General features: G+C 39.0%; 1 protein-coding gene across 2 annotated transcripts in view; it reads left to right on the top strand.

Annotated features, from left to right (window-relative positions):
- Nucleotides 1-21352, top strand: part of ADAMTS19 (ADAM metallopeptidase with thrombospondin type 1 motif 19) — a 147178-nt gene that overhangs the window by 106741 nt on the left and 19085 nt on the right. For both annotated transcript variants that reach the window (XM_054186933.1, XM_054186932.1), the window contains exons 16-21: nt 404-484; nt 9411-9568; nt 10455-10608; nt 13511-13646; nt 16437-16641; nt 18533-18685. In XM_054186933.1, the coding sequence (XP_054042908.1) occupies nt 404-484; nt 9411-9568; nt 10455-10608; nt 13511-13646; nt 16437-16641; nt 18533-18685 (887 nt within the window). The remainder of the gene's footprint in view (nt 1-403; nt 485-9410; nt 9569-10454; nt 10609-13510; nt 13647-16436; nt 16642-18532; nt 18686-21352) is intronic.

Genomic DNA, 21352 nt, shown 5'->3' with positions numbered 1-21352 from the left:
AAATAGTAGGAGGATGTTTGGGCTTTAGTGCCCTGTCATTTGACTCTATACGTGCTGAGTGAAGTTGGAATTCTTTTGTAGTCATCTGGTAGTGATGATGACACTGAACTACCTGTCCAGAGACAGCTCCATCTGCTCCAGCCCCAACCTGCCCAGCCTGACTAGGTCTTGTTATGTTTCACTTTGCTATACTCTTTTAATTGTATATCATGGTATATATAGTACATAATGCACAGTTTCATAGCTTGTTTCAACATTTTGCAAGAACCCTCAAACCATTGCTATATGAATTAGAACTTGTTACATTTAAAAAGTGAAATAGGGGAGACAAAATGAAAAAACATCTAAGATGTACTTTTCTACGCTTTTGTATTTAACTTGGGACATCTATTCTCATGTCTAGGTTATGTGGAAGCTTTAGTGATACCTGCAGGAGCGAGGAGAATCAAAGTTGTGGAAGAAAAACCAGCTCACAGTTACTTAGGTAAATGTCATGTTTCAGCGTTCATGTCCTGGTTTAGTCAGGTTTTAGCAATGGTCAGTTTGGTCAGCATGCTAGCTAAACATGCTTTTGTGATTAATCAAAACTCCAAGTGGAAAAAAAAAATCTGTGAAAAATGCTTCTAAAGAAATTTTGTAGAAACAATAAAATAAAAGAATGGTGATAGCACCATTCTTCATATAGGTTTTATTTTGAACTTCTGTCTCATCTCATTTTGTTTATAGAATGTGTCAAAGAATTAATTTAGATGATGTAAGAAAAATGGTGCGTACTTTATCTTCAACATTTTCAATTTTTCATACAGAAAGCGCTAAAGAAATTACTTCACATTAAAACTAATGAAAAGGAGTTTATACTGAAACATGGAATAATTTGTGCTCAGACAACAAAAAGCCCACATTGACCAACATAAATCTAATCACCAGCAAAGTCAAAGCTCTAAAATTAGACTAAGAAAGCAGAAGAGTATTCCTTCACGTTTTGAATTGTCTGAAAGTTTTAATGAACAAATTTAATCGCAATGAATTTATTTATTTTTTTTAGTTTTTCCATTTTAATGAAACTTTCTTTCATATAAGAAAGATTTTTTCTTTTAATGAGTTTTAAAGCTGTTGTATAGGAAAAATCATAATTAGTGCTGTTCCATGCACTGCTTAAGTTTAAATTGAGAGAGACTTTGTATGAGAAATAGGACAATGAAATAAAAAATCCCCTGGTTTAATCACTGTTCTTAGTTCTGCTCATAAATAATATCTACATTTAAAGAAACTTTTTACTTGAGTGTTCTCAGTTCTTCAGTTGAGAGAAAGTTGAAAATGGTGCATCTTAATTACGACAGCTTAAGTTATCAATGGGATACTCTTGGTTTGTCATGGGGTCTGCACCTGCCATGTCAAGGAGATTTAAATGTCTGGATTATTTCATTGCTCCCCCGTGGCCCATAGAGATGGATACGTAAGAGTGTTAAATCAATAACCGAAGTGTCATTGACATATTTTCTGAATTTTCCAAGTTTTTTTTGTTTTCCCTCTGTGTCTGCTGTGTTAACATATGCGGACAACAAAAATTCTATGATTTTTTATTTTTAAAATGATGCAAAAATAAATAAATGTTGAAATTGGATTTGGGGAAATTAATTCCTTTTTCACGAGTAGCAAACTGATTCATCTCTTACCTTACAAAAGACAAAAAGAATGTAATGCTTTTTATGCCCATGAAATAATGTCAGTCATGCTGCTTATTTTTGAAAGTTGCTAATTGGTGCATAATCAGCTCTTAATTGCTTGTCATTTTAATTTTACTTATCTTAATTTCACTAATGTCAGTGTAAATAAGGATTAGGCAGTATTTCACTGCAATTCTTTTTGTTAAGCCTTTATGGGGAAGCAGGAACAGGTCTGCTACAGTATTTTGAATTAAAACCTGCGTGTTGCACCTCCTTTTCTTTTTTAACTAGCGGCAGGTACTTAAATGTTTTTCACTTATAGGGGGTTTATTTGAAAGCATAAAAATCTGAATTCAATAGGAACAACATTTTGAACAGGAGTAACATAATGGAAGTTTTTTGAGGAAGGCATATATATTTCATCTTAGAAACAATGTTCTTCAAAATACTGTGATGAAAAATGTGAAATATAACACAGATTCATGTTTCTGATTTGTTTTCTATCTTTACAGTTCTGTATGCTAATTTTATGTTGCATAGTACTTTGCCCTATGCATTTATGTTCTTGAAATGAGTCAATACAGGCCAATGCTATTTCTATTTTGCTAATTGCCATATACACATTTTAGGATTAAGTTTTTTAAGTAATTGTGTAATTAGAGATGTAGCTGTGAGCACACTTTAATCCAGTGTACGCTAAGAGCTGTGGTTTACAAAGCAGAAGCTAATTTAAACCGAGGGAAGATTTGATCCCTGTTGTGCGGCACAGGTGAAATACAGAGAGAGCCTAAGGGAAATGCCCTTCTCTGGATTGATTTACTGGCCAGGAAGCAGAGTCACTATGATCTGGAAGCTGCCATGGTGTTGCTGAAGTGATTAGTAAAGCTACAGCCCACATCAGTAGCATCATTGGGTGATTGTGCTGTTGAAGCAAATCTTCAGAGGCGTTCTTCCTGAACACCTCAGATGTCCTCTTTATCTGAGGCATATCAACATACACCATGGTAACAGGAGCTCTGGTGTCGTAGGAGAAAAGACAGGGTGTAACTTTCAACTGCGTTTACCGAATTGATCGGTCTGTCGAAGTCTGTCCTGTGGGAAGGTAGAAGCACCGATATAGCCAAACATTAAGTATTCCTTCTTATTGACGTTAGATGAGAAAATGCATAAGAGATTGTGATTCTTCTTTCATCAGCAGAGTATTCAGGAATAGGAATTATTTGTAGCAGTATAGACGGGGGGGGGGGGGGGGGGAGTGTTTATTTAATTTGAGAATATTTCCTAAAGCATATACTTACTAATTTTGGAATTGGAATTCATTATTTTAAGAAAGAATTTTGAGATTTATTTTTAAAGAATAAACCTGCAGTGATAACCCTCTCTGCTTTTAACTGTGTTGACATGAGACTTGGTTCATTGTCAGTTACTTTAATGAAAACTATTGTAAGAACAGCTGTAAAAAACTTGTTTCAAGAATTATCCAGATTTCTGTGGTCTAAGATAACGCCTTTTCTGTCGCTAAATTTTCATTTATATTTGGAAGGTATTAAAAGCTTTTTCAAAAATAATTCTTAATGTAGGATACAAAAAGAAAGATTACAGGATTTTTGTGGAAGAGATACACTAGGCTTTTGAGATTAGAGAGTTTATTCCCGCGACACTTGTATAACGGCATGACAGGTCCAGGCTCCATAATGAATTAATAAGATCAGTTAATGGTGTATAACTATACAAATGATGTACAATCTAAAACCTGAAATTTTTCTGTGCTAATTGGAAATGAGAGAAATTACTTATTTTCAACTGAACTAGAGAAGCAGATTAGCTGTATCATTATTCTGATGTATGTGAGCAAGCTTCTTGAGGGATATAGACCCTTTGGACCCACAGTTTAACACTGCATGCCATTGTAATTGCTGATTGTCTTACAGGTATCAAGTACATAGGTGTGCTGTATTCTTGTCTGATTTCCTTTATGAAGTATGTTTTCAAGTTAAAAAAAAAAAATGTTGGCCCATATTTTGGAGGAGGAGGGTGTGGGAAAGCAGATGGGGTCTGACAAATAATACAAAAGTTTGAATCCCTCATTTCTGACAATGTTAGTAGTTTCAAAACACCTTGGACCAAATCCTTAGACTATGTAATTTCTAATTTCAAGGGAAGCCAGTTGAGGAGCTGGTCCAGAGTCCACTGGCACTAAGTATGTTTTTATTTCATATATAGAGGGCCATAGATGATGGTTAATAAGTAACACCTTTTGAAATCATTTTGCATCAAGATGAAAAAAATGCCCTCTGTATGACAAAATGGATTGACCTCACAGAGCTGCCTTTGAAAAGCAGCGGTGAACAGATTAAGAATTTATGGGTAAAAATCAGGGGCCAACCCAACAAAGGAAGCTTCGTGATTGGTGTTTACTACAGGCTGCCTAACCAAGGGGAGCCCATTGACAAAGCATTCTTATTTCAGCTACAGGAAGCATTACGCTTGCAGGCTCTTACCCTGCCTGGGGGTGTCAATAACCTGACATCTGCTGGAAAAACAGCACAGTAAGCTGTAAACTGTCCAGGAGACTCTTGGAGTGTATCAAGGATAATGTCTTAATACAGGTGCTAGACAGCCCAGCCAGAGAAACAGCGTTACTGGACCTTGTTGGTTGCTTACCAACACGGATGAACTAATTAGTGAGGTCAAGCATGATTGCAGCCCAGGCTGCAGTGATCATACCCTGGTGGAACTCATGATCTTGAGGGGTGTGGGCCAGGTGAAGACTAACGCCAGGATTCTGAATGTTTGGAGAGCAAACTTTCGGTTGTTTTAAGGAATTAGTGGATGAGACCCCCTGGGAAGCTGCCATCAGGGATAAGGGAGCAGAACAGAGCTGGCAGCTCTTTAAGCACATTTTTTCCTAGATTGCAAGAGCTCTCAATTCTCACATGTAAGAAATCAGGCAAGGAAGGCAGGAGACCAGCATGGCTGAGTAAGGACCTCCTGGTCAAACTGAAGGTAAGACGGAAATGCATAGACAGTGGAATCAGGGACAGGTATCCTGGGAAGAATACAGGGATGCTGCCCATATGTGTAGGGATGGGACCAGGAGAGCTAGGGTATGGCTGGAGCTGACTTTAGCAAGGAATGCAAATAATAATAAGGGCTTCTACAGGTATGTTAGTCAGAAAAGGAAGATTAAAGAAAATGTACACACACACACACACACAAACACATACCCTGATAAATAAGACAGGAGAACTAATGACAATGAGCATGGAGAAGGCTGAGGTACTGAACAATTTTTTGCCTCAGTTTCAATGGTAATCACTCTTCCCACATCTCTCAAGTCCCCAAACGTCAAGTGGACTGAAGTCCTTCCCATTGTAGATCAGGTTTGAGACCACCTGAGCAACCTGAACATACCAGAGTCCATGGGGCCCAACAGGATGCATGCCAGGGTCCTGAGGGATATGGCTGATGTAATTGCCAAGGCACTCTCAAGCATATATGAAAAGTTATGGCAGTCGGGTTGAGTCCCCAGTCACTGGAGAAAAGGGAATATTGCACCATTTTTAAAAAGGTAATAAGGAGGATCCTGGGAACTACCGACTAGTCAGCCTTACCTCAGTTGAAGTTTTCAAAGTTACTCAAATCTCAAGTCTTAATGTTCTTAAGATGGCTTGAAGGGAACACAGGATAACCTGAATAGAAGTGAAACAACAACTTCTTTGACGGAAGATACCAGTGAAGTTACTCTCATTTAGAATTGAATTTCAGTAATTTTTTTTTATTTGTCAATTTTCTTGAGAAAAATAAGGGTTAGCCAAAATGATATTGTTTTGGTACTTTTCTGGAGAGTACGAATAACTTTTGCACTGAACAAAAGGCAAAATTCACAATTCACAAAGATGTCGACTTTCCTCTTATTTTGGTACAAATGCCTTTTTTCTTAACCTCTCCATAAAGCATGGCAATTTCATTTAAGCAAAAATTTCAAAGTTAATGTAGTGGTGTAGTATTGTACAGTTTTCCATAGAAAGCAATAAAAGGAATAGTAGGCACAGATTTACCCAGTGGAGCGCCAAGACCAGGGTACTGTTGCTCCCCACTGAGCACTGGGAGATGCAGTAGCTGAACTGTGAAATGTTGCATCTCTATGGCTGTGTAGCCTCTTGCACCTGATTGGAAGAGTTTATATGCCTGGTGCACATTGCACTCATCACCATTACTTAATTGTCATTCTGATGATAGCTATTTTATGCTTTACAGAGATACAGTTGTAATTAGCTCCCTTGTTTTAGCACAAATTTTGGTCTTCATTAAAGTTGCAGCAGGTTTTCCCAGTCTGAATTTGCTTTTTTTTGTCTTTTTAGTTGTAGATGTATTGCTTGATTTGTATTGCCTGAGAGAGGATACACTTGTGTGCTGAATTTTCTTCCTGCGTTGCATTACTTTCTATAGGAAATCCTCCTTTATCGAAAGCTGAGCAGAGTGGGAGTATGTGTATGGTGTGGAATAAAACTCAGTGAGCTTGCTTACAATATGGGGTGTGACAAAGTCAAGAACAGAAGCTAGACTGCCTGAATCCAAGCCTAAATTTTAGGCTCGAGGATACCTTTTCTTACTTTGTCTAACCCTGGTGGCTCAAGTGAGGAATCTGAAAGCAGAAAATACAAGATCTGGCAGGATGCAAAGGCAGGGACTATAAGAATGAAGAACCGCCCACTGTAGGAGAAGATCAGGTTCGGGACCATCTGAGGAACCTGAAGGTGCGTAAGTCCATGGGACCTGATGAAATCCATCCATGGGTCCTGAGGGAGCTGGCAGATGAAGTCGCCAAGCCGCTTCCTATTATATTTGAAAAGTCATATCAGTCTGTTGAAGTTCCCACTGATTGGAGAAGGGGAAACATAACCCCCATTTTCAGAAAGGGACAAAAGGAAGACCCAGGGAACTACAGGCCAGTCAGTCTCACCTCAGTGCCTGGCAAGATCATGGAGCAGATCCTCCTGGAAACTCTGCTAAGGTACATGGAAAATAATGAGGTGATTGGTGATAGGCAACATAGCTTCACCAAAGGCAAATAGTGCCTGAGAAACTTGGTGGCCTTCTATGATGTTGCCACAGCATTGGTAGATAAGGGGAGAGCAACCGACGTCATCAACCTGGACTTATGCAAAGCGTTTGACACTGTCCTGCACGACATCCTGGTCTCTAAATTGGAAAAGCATGGATTTGATGGACGGACCACTTGGTGGTAAGGAGCTGGCTAGATGGCCACACTCAAAGGGTTGCAGTCTATGGCTCAATGTCCACATGGAAACCATTGACGAGTGGTGTTTCACGGGGGTCAGTACAGGGACCAGTGCTGTTTAACATCTTTGTCAGTAACATGGACAGTGGGATTGAGTGCACCCTCAGCAAGTTTGCCGATGACACCAAGCTGTGTGGCACAGTTGACACACTGGAGGGAAGGGATGCCATCCAGAGGGACCTTGACAGGCTTGAGAGGTGGGCCTGTGCAAACCTCATGAAGTTCAGCCAGGCCAAGTGCAAGGTCCTGCCCCTGGGTCATGGCAATCCCAGGCACAAATACAAGTTGGGCGGAGAATGGCTTGACAGCAGCCCTGAGGAGAAGGACTTGGGGGTGCTGGTAGACGAGAAGCTCAACATGAGCAGGCAATGCGCACTTGCATCCCAGAAAGCCAACCGCATCCTGGGCTGCATCAAAAGAAGCGTGGCCAGCATGTCGAGGGAGGTGATTCTGCCCCTCTACTCTGTTCTGGTGAGACCCCACCTGGAGTACTGTATCCAGCTCTGGAGTCCTCAGCACAAGAAGGCCATGGACCTGTTGGAACGGGTCCAGCAGAGGGCCACGAAGATGATCAGAGGGCTGAAGCGTCTATGCTATGAGGACAGGCTGAAAGAGTTGGGGTTGTTCAGCCTGCAGAAGAGAAGGCCCTGAAGAGACCTTATAGTGGCCTTCCAGTACCTGAAGGTACTGAAGGATGGGGAGGGACTCTTTATCAGGGAGTGTTATGATAGGACACGGGGCAACTGCCTCAGACTGAAAGAAGGTAGATTTAGATTGGATATCAGGAAGAAATTCTTTACTGTGAGGGTGGTGAGGCACTGGAACAGGTTGCCCAGGGAAGTTGTGGCTGCCCCATCCCTGGAAGTGTTCAAGGCCAGGCTGGATGGGGCTTTGAGCAGCCTGATCTAGTGGGAGGTGTCCTTGCCCATGGCAGGGGCGTTGGAACTAGATGATCTTTAAGGTCCCTTCCAACTCTAACCATTCTGTGATTCTGTGATTTCTCTATTCTGGGGCTAGGATTCCGGTCCCCTGCACATGTCTGCATGCTGTGGCACACATGTTCATTTTAAAGACAAGACAAAATGATGCAAGGTCTGCTGCTCTCCAGGGAGACGATGCTGCTCCATCTGAGCAGCATGACCCAACTGGACCTCAGCGCTTTCGAGTACATTTGTTTTGTTTCTCCACTGGGAAGAGGATTGGCCCCTACAGTTTAAACACTAAGCAGAACTTAATTACCATTAATAATAAAATGTTTAAACCTAAAATACCGGTTTTTAAATCTTGAAAAATCACTGGTTATTTTTAGTACAGGGCTGTTCTACAGTGTTAATGGATTTTATAGTCTTAACATTTATTACAAAGTGCTGCAGTGGTACACATCAGTGGTGTCTTACGCAATTGTATTTCTGCCAGTCCATAGACCTGTTGCCATTGTTTCCCATAGAAACAAAACATAACAGTATAAATATGAATAGGAGAGAAGATGATTACAGGAGTGACTCACATTAACTTATGACTTTAAAAAAGAAATCTTGGACAAGGCTTAAACTTTTGAGGTACTCTTCCAGCAGTCTTATGCCAAACGTGCAATTTCAATGAAGAGGAATGTGTAAAACTTCTTGTTCTGAAGGTGACTTCAAGTATATTCTACTTCACATGATTATTTCAGACCTGATCTGGACAAAAGAAAATAAAGTAAAATAAAATAAAATTACAAGTCTTTCACAGAAGAACCTGTTTAGTTTGCTATAGAAAATTAATGTAAAATCCTGTGCTCTCAATGTATGAACTGACTTGATGATGCTTTTGAATATAAATTAGGCCAACAAGAGGAATGATTCAGCCAAAAAGAATAATCTTTTCCTATTTATTAGAAGCATCAAATGTTCATTTTGAAAGTGTGTAAAATAAGTATTTAGGTAGGATGACAGTAGTATTGTCACATTCCAAGGTGCAGAAAAAGGCAAATTTAGTTATTAGAGGGAAAAGAATAATGAACTAGAATTTTTTTGAAGCTTTAGCATAATTCCATAAATCTTGAAGAGTATCTTGTGAAAATTTTGTTTCCCATGCCTTCATGGATTATGGAAATGGCCATCCTGGGAATACAGAATGGTTGTCTTTGCCTTAAATTAATTCAGTGATCGAATTATGAATTATGCTGGAGCCTGTCAGTCTCTTTAGGCATTAAAACACTGATGTTAACTTCAAGTAATGTTAAGCACACATGGTTTTGCCAAGCATTCCTTTCAGAAAGTGTTTCTGAAGCATGTTCCAATTTAAGTTCATGTATAGTAGGATTCATAAATATCTGTGCAAACCGAGTAAGGTGATTTCACCTACTTACTAAATTATCCAAACAGGAAGTTAAAGGAGGCCCAAATCACTACTGAACAGATACTGTTTATGTTAGTATTTTTTCATGTATTTTACAGCTCTTCGAGATGCTGGAAAACAGTCAATCAATAGTGACTGGAAGATTGAGCATTCAGGAACATTCAATATTGCCGGGACAACTGTCCATTATGTTCGGAGAGGTCTCTGGGAGAAAATATCAGCCAAAGGTCCCACGACATCACCTTTACATTTACTGGTATGACAATATGGATTTGGTTTTATTACCTGAGTCCTATCATATAGCATGGTAACTAATATTTTTTTTTCCAGGCTCCTGAAGATAATGAGATCTATGTAAGATATACCTGCTTTTAAACATATATATACACACACACACCTGATTATATATATAGATACATATATATATACACACACACACCTGATTATATATATAGATCTGTCGTCCGACTTCTAAAAAAATGTATTTAAATCCAAGAATAATCTTTACATTGTTGAGGCAAGCTGGAAGGTCTCAGCATTCCTACAAATGTCATAAAAAGCTGATGTGCTGCTTAAGGAGAGAGATTCAAATTAATATCAGATGGTTTTTATCCTGGCTGACTATAGCACAGCATCGCCATTTGAGGATTGCAGTCACCAGGTTCTCCATGAAGTACAGTTTTGGTGCATTTCAGTGAAGGGGAGGAAAAGTTGATAGCCACCAGAAAGAAAGAGGAAGATGAAGAAGGATTACTTCACAATTCAAAACCCTTCAAGTGCAAGAAATTGTCTGGTATATCTGAAATAGTTTTAAATCTGATGCATCTAGGAAAGACCTCCTCTATTTAAGAGCACTGAAATCACAGGACATAATCATCCTCCAGATTTCTGGTGAAATCTGTTTGCTTATTTCACACGGAGAGCTTTTCTTCGACCTTTCTGTTAAGTAAAATAATTTTTCCAATTGTCTTGATTTGGATAGTGTCATTAATTCCTTCTACAAAATCCATCAGGAGGGTTGAAAGGCTATAGGACATTAAGTCATTCTGTCGTGCTTTTTAAGATTATCTCCTCACAGTTCAGAGTTTGTCTTCCACAGTGTCTGTGTACATAGGTAGGTTTTCCTTCTCTCTGTCTTGCAGGTGCTGCTCTTCCATGACCAGAGCTATGGTCTACACTATGAGTACACAATCCCACTGGATCCTCTTCCTGAGAATCAGAGCTCTAAAGTACCAGAGCCTCTTTTCATGTGGACTCATTCTGGCTGGGAGGACTGTGATGCTGTATGTGGAGGAGGTAAAATAAAAGAAAAATGTACACACACACACACATATTAAAAATGTATATGTATATACAATGTGTATGTACATGTACTATATATATGTGGGTGCATACAATATGCATATATATGTATATACACTGCGTGTGTGTGTATATATGTATCTCAATTAAAACACATGGTGTATTAATATTTAAGACTCTAATGGTCAGTGTTTTATATTTAATAGAAATATCCTCATTGCAGCTTGTATGATTCCATACAATGGTGGACATACTTCAGCCTCATGCTTCCTGATTATATTAAAAGAATAGTCATAACTCTAGGAAAAGATTCAAACTAAATAAAGTAAGTAGAAAAAGATGGTAGTGAAAGAACAAAATCTAGATTAACAAAGCAAGTTCAGGACGCAGTTTCCAAGAAGAAATACAAGTGCAAGAGCTAGAACAAGAATAGAAAGTCCATATGCATTCCGCTCTGTATTTGGAACTATTGAAGATAAATGATCTGTAAAAGACATTGCAAACTACAGAAAAGCTGAACCCCAGTCTGAGATCAAATATGTACAGTTAGTAACATGAGTTGAGGATGATCCAGAAACATATGGAACAAATATTACAACAGCAGATATTAGTATGCTGATGTGATATTTTCCCTATGTTTATGTTTATAAACCATAAAAAATGTGAATTTGGAAGAACAAAATACAGATATGAAAGCAAGTATTGGAGCATGAATGGTATTGCTGTAACAAAATCCTTTAAAACTGCTATTTAGAAGATGGTTATTCAATGGGGTAATTACACCGAAAAAACACTTTAGAGGTTTTTTTTAATGAATGTAGCCTAGAGATCTGTTCATACCTTATGCAATTAGTCAGACTTACACCTTGAATTTGAAATCTTGATTTTTTGAAACCTGCATTTCCTGCTTACGACCTCAACAGTCATAGTTGCTCTGATCAGCAGTTCTGAAAACTGCTGTGCACCTTGTGATTGAATAAGAAGGCCTGGAAATGCTTTACTTTCTCATAACAGCAGCATAAGGAACACAGTGTTCTAGCTCCTTTAACTCTGTGAACAATCCTGGTGTCATGACAGATTACTGTAGTTTCCATAAACATGCTTTTTGTGGTTTGGTAAGAAAGCGTCTTCCCTGAAGGTATTTTGTATGTGGTGCTAGTAGCATCCTCTGTTTCTTAGTAGTGCATTCCTATTCATTTGGAGTATTCATGCTTTTTACAGTTTCCTGACGTATTTTTAGAATAATTTTAATGCTACCACAATCTCTCATTATTGCCCCAAATATTTCTAAGGTTACCTATCATCTGGAGAAGTCTTAAAATGCAGTATGACAGTAATTTATTCTACATTAATGCTTAAGTAAATATTTAAGTGTTTTACTGTAATGTTTATTTATCATATTTTTATGTTGTAACTGGCCTTCATTTTTTGTTATTGTCTAAAATAGCCGAGTTAATACAAACTTCCATAAAAGTTATTTCTACTGCAAATATTCTGAAATACAAGTGAAAGATTGTTCCTACTTTAGACAAAACCATTTTAACTGTTCTTTTCGTTCTTCATATTTAAATATGAAGCAATAATGAAATTAAAATGCTGCAGCTTGTACCCTGTGTAAATATTTGTGTTTCAATTTTTAACATCAATATTTTGATGAATCTGATTAAAGAATATAACAATTATCGGTAGTTTTGCTTAAATGTTTAAAGCGTATGTCAGGATGAAACTATTGATGAAGCCATGTGGTTTTGTGCGTGTTTATATATGTAACTGTTCTGCGACCTCCTATGCTGCAGAAAAGCTTTCTTTTCTGTGGGAGAGCATATGAATACAGAGATGTATATGTAAATGCAGAGAGAATAGTCAAACATTTCAAATGCTGTATATGATAGATTAGTTGCATGTGCTCTCATATACACAAGCGCTGTGTAAAATGTCAGCTGTGGTCACACACATAATGCGCATTTATAACTTAACCGCTCCATCCGCAGGCACATTTCTGACCACAGGGAATGTTGCATGCTTAAGTCTGCCTTGCCCCTGCATGCACCCTGTTTGCTGGTAAACTTCCAGATAGAAACAGAGTCTTAAAATGTAACCATAGGAAAAAATGGTTATGAACCTGTTTTCTACTAATTGAAGTCTTTAATTCAAGGATTGCTAGTTTGCTAAAGACAGGCTCCCTGTCTAATTACAATCCTGCTTGCGGTAAGTAGTATGTTAAATTCTGATTTCTAATGCCTCCAGCTTCACGAGACACCAGGCTCCAACCCACCCATCAGGGCAAGGTTTCTGTGCAGAACATGCACTAGATCTCTGCAGGCAGGACCCAGCTTCCTAAATGATTACCCTACAGATCAGGTCAGTTTTGTGCCCTCTTTAGTTCGTGGGAAATAGTGCAGGGTCCTTACTGAAGGTTCCACATGCTGAGTGCCGGCCATGCCTGCCAGTATACTGATAAACCAGGCAGAACTACTAAGCTCGAGCAAGACAGAGAAGCAGGACTTGTCATTCCTTTTCTTATTTTATATATTAATGAACAACCATACTTTTCCCTGTAATTTTTGTGCAAGCTTTTCTCAGCGCTGGGGCCTCAGCAGTTGAGAAAGAAACAATTATTCCAGTAAGGCCTATGACTAGTTACAGGAATAGAGCAACAAAACTCTGTTGACAATGACGTGCAAAGATTGGATTATAAAATCAAATTGTTCCCTAGAAACTTTAATATCTCTCTTAAGCTGCCTGCTAGCTTTGATTTTCTTTTACAGGTTTTACAGTTCTTTTAGCCAAACTGTACATGAAATTGCTGTGCCTGGTAAAGATATTTTCATCCTTCCTTTTTTAACGAAGTTGCATATTCCTGGTTTCCCCACATACCTGCTTTATTTTTGACTAGGTGAAAGAAAGACAACCGTCTCTTGCACAAAGATTATGAACAAGAATATCAGTCTTGTGGACAATAAGAAATGCAAATATTTAACAAAACCTGAACCACAGATTCGCAAGTGCAATGAACGGCCGTGCCAGACCAGGTAATAATGATTTGGTTAAATTAAACTGTAATACCAGATGTAAAAATCCTGGGTGCTAAGAGAGATGACTGCCTCTGGCAATGAATGTGCAGTAAATACATGCAAACAAGAGGTTATAATGCAAAATGTAGGTAAAATAGAAACTTGCTGCTGTTTGTCCAGAGTTTTAATGAAAGAGAGTCTTTAAGCACCATGCCTAAATCAATTCTTATTCAATAAAGCAGCTCATTACTTATATAACAGAATGATGCGTACTATGAAATTGAAATTTAAATTCTTTTTAAATAAAGATGGATTTAATCCCATGCTTTAAGTAATTATATACTTTAGTGTTTTGTTCAATCAAGGCTTTGCTTCTTTGGAAGTTCTCAGTAAGGTCTGGGTGCACTAAGTAGTAAATAAATAAATAAAATATGTTAATTGTGTCTTCTACATTGATGCAACTTGAAGTATAACGAGCCTTCCACTCACTCCTCTCCTCCCTCTCCCTCATTCTTTTGTATAGAATCATAGAATCATTGAATTGCTAGGTTGAAAGGGACCTTTCAGATCATCTAGTCCAACCATCAACCTAACTCTGACAAAAACCATCACTAAACCATATCTCTGAGCACTACATCTACCTGTCTTTTAAATACCTCCAGGGGTGGTGCCTCAACCACTTCCCTGGGCAGCCTGCTCCAGTGCTCTCAGTGTAAAAATTTTTCCTAATACCCAGGCTAAACCTCCCCTGGCACAACTAGAGGCCATTTCCTCTTGTCCTGTTACCTGGGAGAAGGGACTGACCCCCACCTATCTCCAGCCTCCTTTCAGGTAGTTGCAGAGAGCGATAAGGTCTCCCTTCAGCCTCCTTTTCTCCAGGCTAAACAATCCTACGTCCCTCAGCCAGTCCTTATAAGACTTGGGCTCTAGACCCCTCACGAACTTTGTTGCCCTTGTCTGGACCCGCTGCAGCACCTCACTGTCTTTTTTATGGTGAGGGGCCATGTGGATCAATAGGCCGAACTAGACTCTGATGGTGGAATGGTGGAAGAAGCTGGAGGAGCACTTTTTCTCTGAATTTCACCCCAGGAGGCAGCTGCAGCATGCAGCCCGTGCCAGTCAAAGCCCACCCCATTTGGTGTCGCTGCAGCGGAGCTGGCGGCCTGCTCCTTGCACTGGCTGTCTGGGCTGGCACAGTGACGCATTTCAGAGTTTGCCATCCTGCTTCCAAATGGCAGCGAAGAATTATGACTGTCCCCGACTATTGTGTGGACTTGGGGAAGGTATCTGGTACCTTTCGAGGGAGGGGACAGCAGCTAGCAATAGTCGGCTTCATCCCCAGGAGTAAGCACAGGTCTGTTGCAGTCATCTGGAGGAGAGGTAGATGGTATTTTTAAAGAAAACACTGCAAAGTAAATAAAATGTAAATATTGTTGAAGAAAGTATGTAAAATGAACTGCAAGACATTGCTTTCTTGGAAAGGATGAAATACTGAAATTGAGAAAACACGCAAAAAAAAAAAAAAAAAAAAAAAAAACCAACCAAAAAAACCCAGTAAGGTTTGGACTTACCCAGACTAGGGTATTACACTTTGGAAGAATTATTTGTGTTTCATAATATACGTACTTGAGCAGGTCTTTATTTTATTTTATTAACATCACTGTGCACTTAATGGATAGAAATGGAATAGTCTGATCTTTTTCTGAGGCCTTGCCAACTATAAATTGTCAATGTAGTTTTTCCAGCTTATTAAATGAAATATTTTAAATGTTGCTAATTGCTACTCAGAGACGCTGTGCTGAGAAATGTAGGATATCATGATTGTTAACTTCTGTTCGAGTTTTTAAAACAGTGTTAGTGATTCTTACAAAACAAATACTGTTAGCTTTCAACAGAAATGTAACTAAAGTGTACACTTGCATAACTAGCTGTTTGTTATTGGCACTTGAAGAAGTATCTTAAACTCTATTTCATTATCTTGACAGGCTGTGATTTGTAAACTGAGTCTCTGGACTGATAATAAAAAACTTTAGTTGGATGTTTTATTTTCTTACAACAAATGTGTGACAGAAGGTTGGAACAGATTTGTTAAATCTCAGTTTCCTAAAAACTCTCCCTTGCAATCTAAGTCTTCTGGGACATACTTGTGTACTACAGAGCTGTTTGATTTTTAAGGGCACATGGCCATAGTCTGGAGCTATAGAACATTTGGGGAAAATTATGTTCTAGAACGATTGCACTCCAGGTACGTGGGCTTTGCCAAGCTGCTTCAGCCTTCCTTGCTGGTAGGATTTAAACCACACAACCTGAGTTAGGCCTGACCCCGAAGAACATGAAGAAGTCTGGGCTCTTACATTTCTCCAGAGCAATGAGCCTTTTATACAGGAGTGATTCTGTCTTGCAACTGAGCATTTTCAAAGAATGCTGGACTTTACATGCATGGCATGCAGTTGACATATAGATAGCCATATTGATAGAGAATAACAGACAGGCTGATCAGTGATCTGTCATCTTTAAAACGTATGTCTATTTTTGAGCTTTTCTAATGGGAATTAAAATAGGAGGAGAGTACTGTGAAAACACAGGGACAAAGGACTAGGGAATGAAATGATATGAAGATTAACACCTTATTTAATGTAAAATACGCTAGATGAATAAGTAATCCATTAACAAAGTGAAGTTAAAACAAGGTGAAAAACATGCAAGTATGTCATGGTGTGTGTTAGGGTAAGGAAGAGAGTAAGATGATGTGATGGTACTTTTCCCTTCCTGATTTCTTGTTACTGCATTGCCTGTATTTCTTTGTAGATGGATGATGACAGAATGGACTCCGTGTTCAAGGACGTGTGGAAAAGGGACCCAGAACAGACAAGTAGCCTGCACACAGCAGCTCAGAAATGGGACCCTGATCAGGGCTAGGGAGAGGGATTGCCTTGGGCCAAAGCCCGCTTCTGCACAGCGCTGTGAAGGCCAGGACTGCATGACTGTGTGGGAGGCGGGAGTCTGGTCCGAGGTGCTGTATTTGTTTATGCAAATAGTCCATAGCGATTATTTATACCTTACTATTTTCTGGGAATATGATTTTTTCAGCGGCAAGTGGCACAGCTCAGCCTAATGATTTTCACGGTCCTCATGCAATGATTTGGCAAAGGGATCAGGGACTAAGAAAACCAGCCGCGTAGAACTACTACATTTTACCTAGTTAATGTCCTGGAACAGTTTCTTTTGGCCAGTTTTCAAGCACGTATAATCAAGTATGTCCTGACTGTAGTAGTGGGTAACCAGGGGTAAATGGAATTAAGGCCATCGCTTATCAGCTACCAAGCCTTGGCTTCAGATTGAGAACATCTCTGACATACTTTTGTACCAAGGGGTGTTGATCAGCAGCCATTCTGCTTCAGAGAAGCTGTCAGGGGAGCTGCTTGCAAAGAAGGGCATTTCTTTCCCTTCCTCTCTCTTCTCACCTCTTTTTCCAAGAACAGCACAAGCAGTGGGCGAAAGGGCTTATAAATAACACAATTTCACCTAAGTTGCATCCTGAAGCATTGCTGTAGAAAATGCAATTATTATTCAAAAAGCTTTATTAATTTAAGATCTTTGAATGCATGGGTCCATTTGACTTTCTTCTTCCTCTAAAAAGCTGTGCTACTTCTAGAAGCAATTGACTGTGGTGGAAGGGTGGTGTTATCATTCCCATCTGGACAAGCTGATGGTTTTGTTTGGAGCATCTGTCTCCATTGAAAGAGCAGGGCAATTCTGATTGCCTCCCGTACCAGAAGCTGTGCTATGGGTCCCTCTGGGTTCCAAATACAAGTAGCAGATTCTGAACTTGGGTGCAGTTCTTTCTTTGGGCTCCTCTGCTCAGCAGCACCCCTTGATACCCAAGGAAGAAACAGCTAAGACATAGGGAATGTTTTCAGAGATAAGAGAAGTAAATAGCAGCAGTTCTTGGTTTGGTACACAGAGGTTTATAATGCGAGGGTTGGCTGTGAGAAGAATGGTATTCACTTGAGAGGTGCAAGAAAGAAACCTAGATTGTTTAGTTGGTTTGTTTTACTTGAGAGATGAGAAATAAGTAAGCATGTTTTTGTTGGAAGCGATAAATACATTTTGAAGAGTGAGGTGTTTCCCATGGCCATTCCTACTATCACCATTATATTGGAAGCTAGCCATTACTGCTTCCTGCAGTTATAATCAGCTTGGCAAAGGAGAGTTTTGATCTGCAAGCAGTGGGATGATCAAAAGCAGTGATAATGTTTTGAGAAGGAAATGGCATAATTTTTGGCAGTGTAAGTGGAAATCGTGGAAAAAAACATAGATTAAGACCTTCTGTGCAACTCAAAGAGAGTTTTCACATGCTGTATATGCAGTGACTTTGAATTTTCAAATTTAGTCTGGATTCTTGCATAGTTTTAGAATATTTACTTTTCCATTTTAACTTTTTTCCCTCACAAAAAAGGTCTGTTAGACACTAGTAGAATTTTTCTGAAGTTGCTTCATAACTTATTCCTATGAACATTATTTAGATTTTCTTTCATTATATTTCCTTTCATTCAAAGAAAAAAGATTGCCTAATATTTTCAGTATAACATTTTGCATTCATTTCATCATAACTTTTCAGATGTTTTCTTATCCAAAAGCCTAGATTTTCCTTGAGCAAATATTTTTTGATCTAATTATATATTTTTAACTAAAATGCAACAATTATCATTCTACCCAGTAAGTATTTTTTGTTCTTTTGTTAGTTTTTAACAAATCCATTGTCTGTGCAGTTGAAGTTCAGAAGTCAGGAAATCACTGAAGTCTTGAAATATTTATGTTAGCCTGGTAGAGGTCATTAGAAGGGGATAAAATGGGGCAACTATGACTTTTGTAGAAACCTGAAAAACATCTTTTTCCAACAGTGCTCTGTAAAGTGTGGTAAGGGAGTACGGCATCGGACTGTGAGGTGCACCAATCCCCGCAAGAAATGTGTTTTGTCCACAAGACCTAAAGAAGCAGAGGACTGTGAGGACTATTCCAAATGCTACGTCTGGAGAATGGGAGACTGGTCTAAGGTGAGACATCTTTCTGATAGTAGCGCCCCACAGCATAATGCATTTTGGACTTGGGGGTACTGATGGATGAAAAACTGTACATGAAGCAGGCAATGTGAGCTTACAGTCCAGAAAGCCAACCATATCCTGGGCTGCATCAAAAGAAGCGTGGCCAGCAGGTCAAGGGAGGTGATTCTGCCCCTTTACTCCACTCTCATGGGATCACACCTGGAGTACTGCGTCCAGGTCTGGAGCCCTCAGCACAGGAAGGACATGGACCTGTTGAAGCGGGTCCAGAGGAGGGCCACAAAAGTGATCAGAGGGCTGGAGCACCTCTCCTGTGAGGACAGGCTGAGAGAGCTGGGGTTGTTCAGCCTGGAGAAGAGCAGGCTCCGGGGAGACCTTATTGCAGCCTTTCAGTACTTAAAGGGGGTCTGAAGGAAAGGTGGGGACAAACACTTTAGCAGGGCCTGTTGCAATAGGACAAGGGATAATGGCTTTAAACTAAAAGAGGGATGATTCAGACTAGATATAAGGAAGAAATTTTTTACCATGAGGGTGGTGAAACAGTGGCACAGGTTGCCCAGAGAGGCGGTAGCTGCCCCATCCCGGCAACATTCAAGGTCAGGTTGGACGGGGCTCTGAACAACCTCATCTAGTTGAAAATGTCCCTGCTCATTGCAGGGGGGTTGGACTAGATGACCTTTAAAGGTCCCTTCCAACCCAAACTATTCTATGATTCTGTGATTTTGTAACCTGATTGCTTTGTAAGAATTGCTTTTATCAGGAGTTCAGGAGTCTTCCAGTTGAGGGAATAATGAAGCTACCAAAAGAACCAAAACCCAAAACCAAAACATGTAGTCGCACCAAGATCATAGTAAAAATAAAAATCAGAAATATGAAAAAAGCATGAGATGAATCTTCAATATCATGCAAATCTGATATAAATGTATTGTTGTCAGTAGGCAGGCAAGCAACTCCAGAAACTGCACCTCACTCCAACCTCCCAGTTTGCACATTTCATTAATTTCTGTTTACACATTTTGTGTTTCCAATAAGTCACACTCTCTAGCCTTGTAAGGAAGCACGTTTAGCCTATTAAATTTCTACATAGACCATTTAATATCTAAGAATCATCTATTACTGTCTCTTCTGAACACTCGACATAGCTGTCAGTACATTATTTCCTTGGCCTATGGGTTTTGATTTCAGTGAAGTATATAAGCCTAGACCAAACCGTAACAGAAAATATTGGTTAGATCAGTGATTGTGTTATTGGACTGGGACCTTGAACATCTGATACAGTTTTGAATATACAAAACATGTTGAAATACTGAAATTGAACCTGGAGAGTCAAGGTTTTCTCTTGCCATAGCACAGACCACACTTTAGCAGAGATTGTAATCTTTTTTTTTCCTTGCTTCTCTTCATAACTTTGCACACAATACTTCTACTGTCAGTGCCTAACATTATTGCAGCAGTTTTTAACTTGCTTGTATGGAGAAGTATTTAATGTATTTTTAGTTGTCTTTCATGTGATGTAATAGCTGGAAACAAGGACTAAAGCCAGCAGTGAGTGACTAGCCAGTGTTCCAAGAATTAGCTGCAAATACTCTGTGGGTAACTAGTGTTTCATAGAATTCTATTTGGGATCTCCCATTTTATCATGACGGGGTACAAACTGTCACTCTCACATTACTATTTATTCAATTTTCTTTACTTTTTTCAAATTGAAAGGATAAAGGGTAGTGTCAAATTATTTTTTTTTTCTAGTGGTGATCATTTAAAATATTTGGACATATGTTGGAACAGCCTCACAAAAACGAGAAGATAACCTCTCTATGTTAGCTACTTCAAAAGCACAAAGTAGTATAATTGTTATTTTTTTTAACAACAGGAACAACTACAGTAGCAGGGTTACTTTCACAAGATGTGTCTGGCAATAAAGTTCAGTATTTGCATTTCCATACCACAGAACTGCATTAAAAAGCTGCATCATTTATCATTAGCACCAGTAGAGAGTAGGTAATGGAGAAATGACCATCTGCTTTGTTAGTTGAAGCAGTCATTCAAATCAGCTTGCTGAAGCTAGGTAGGGATGCTCAGACAGTTACACTGTGTTCCCAGTGCCTCTGGAGAAAAGAAGAGTTTTATTCTCTATTTCAGTACTTTTCACAAACATCCATGTCATAGATGAATGTACTTCTTCCTGTTTAAAATTTACTGACATCTTTTATGTTCTGCTTTCCTCCTGCAGTCAAAGCTGTTACACTGTCACCTAAATTGTACTTTAAACTTCAAAATCAGAAGATGAGGAAATACTTCATATGGAATTGACAAAACCTTTTGAACGTTAACATATAGCCTGAATGTGCAGCTGAGATTTTCCAAGATTTATACCAAAAAATAGATACTTCAATTTCTCTACAGAGACATGAGTTCAATTTAAAATATACTTGGATTTCCTTTTTTTTTTTTCCCTGTTACTATTCTGTTCCATTGCTAGAGTACATAGCAACATGAAGTCATGGCATACATGTTAATATGTCTGCAATGGGGGAAACAAATGGAAAGCTCAGATAAATGTTAATCTTTGCTCACTGTTTGTTTCTAACTCAGAGGTTCAGTGCAGCCTTCTGTGTTCACTGTTTTTACTCTTTAGGATTGTTCTTGACATTGACAGAAGGC

Source organism: Rissa tridactyla, chromosome Z, assembly GCF_028500815.1.
Source record: "Rissa tridactyla isolate bRisTri1 chromosome Z, bRisTri1.patW.cur.20221130, whole genome shotgun sequence".
Classification (NCBI taxonomy): domain Eukaryota; kingdom Metazoa; phylum Chordata; class Aves; order Charadriiformes; family Laridae; genus Rissa; species Rissa tridactyla.
The sequence above is the reverse complement of the archived record's forward strand: the minus strand, read 5'-3'. Positions and strand labels throughout refer to the sequence as shown.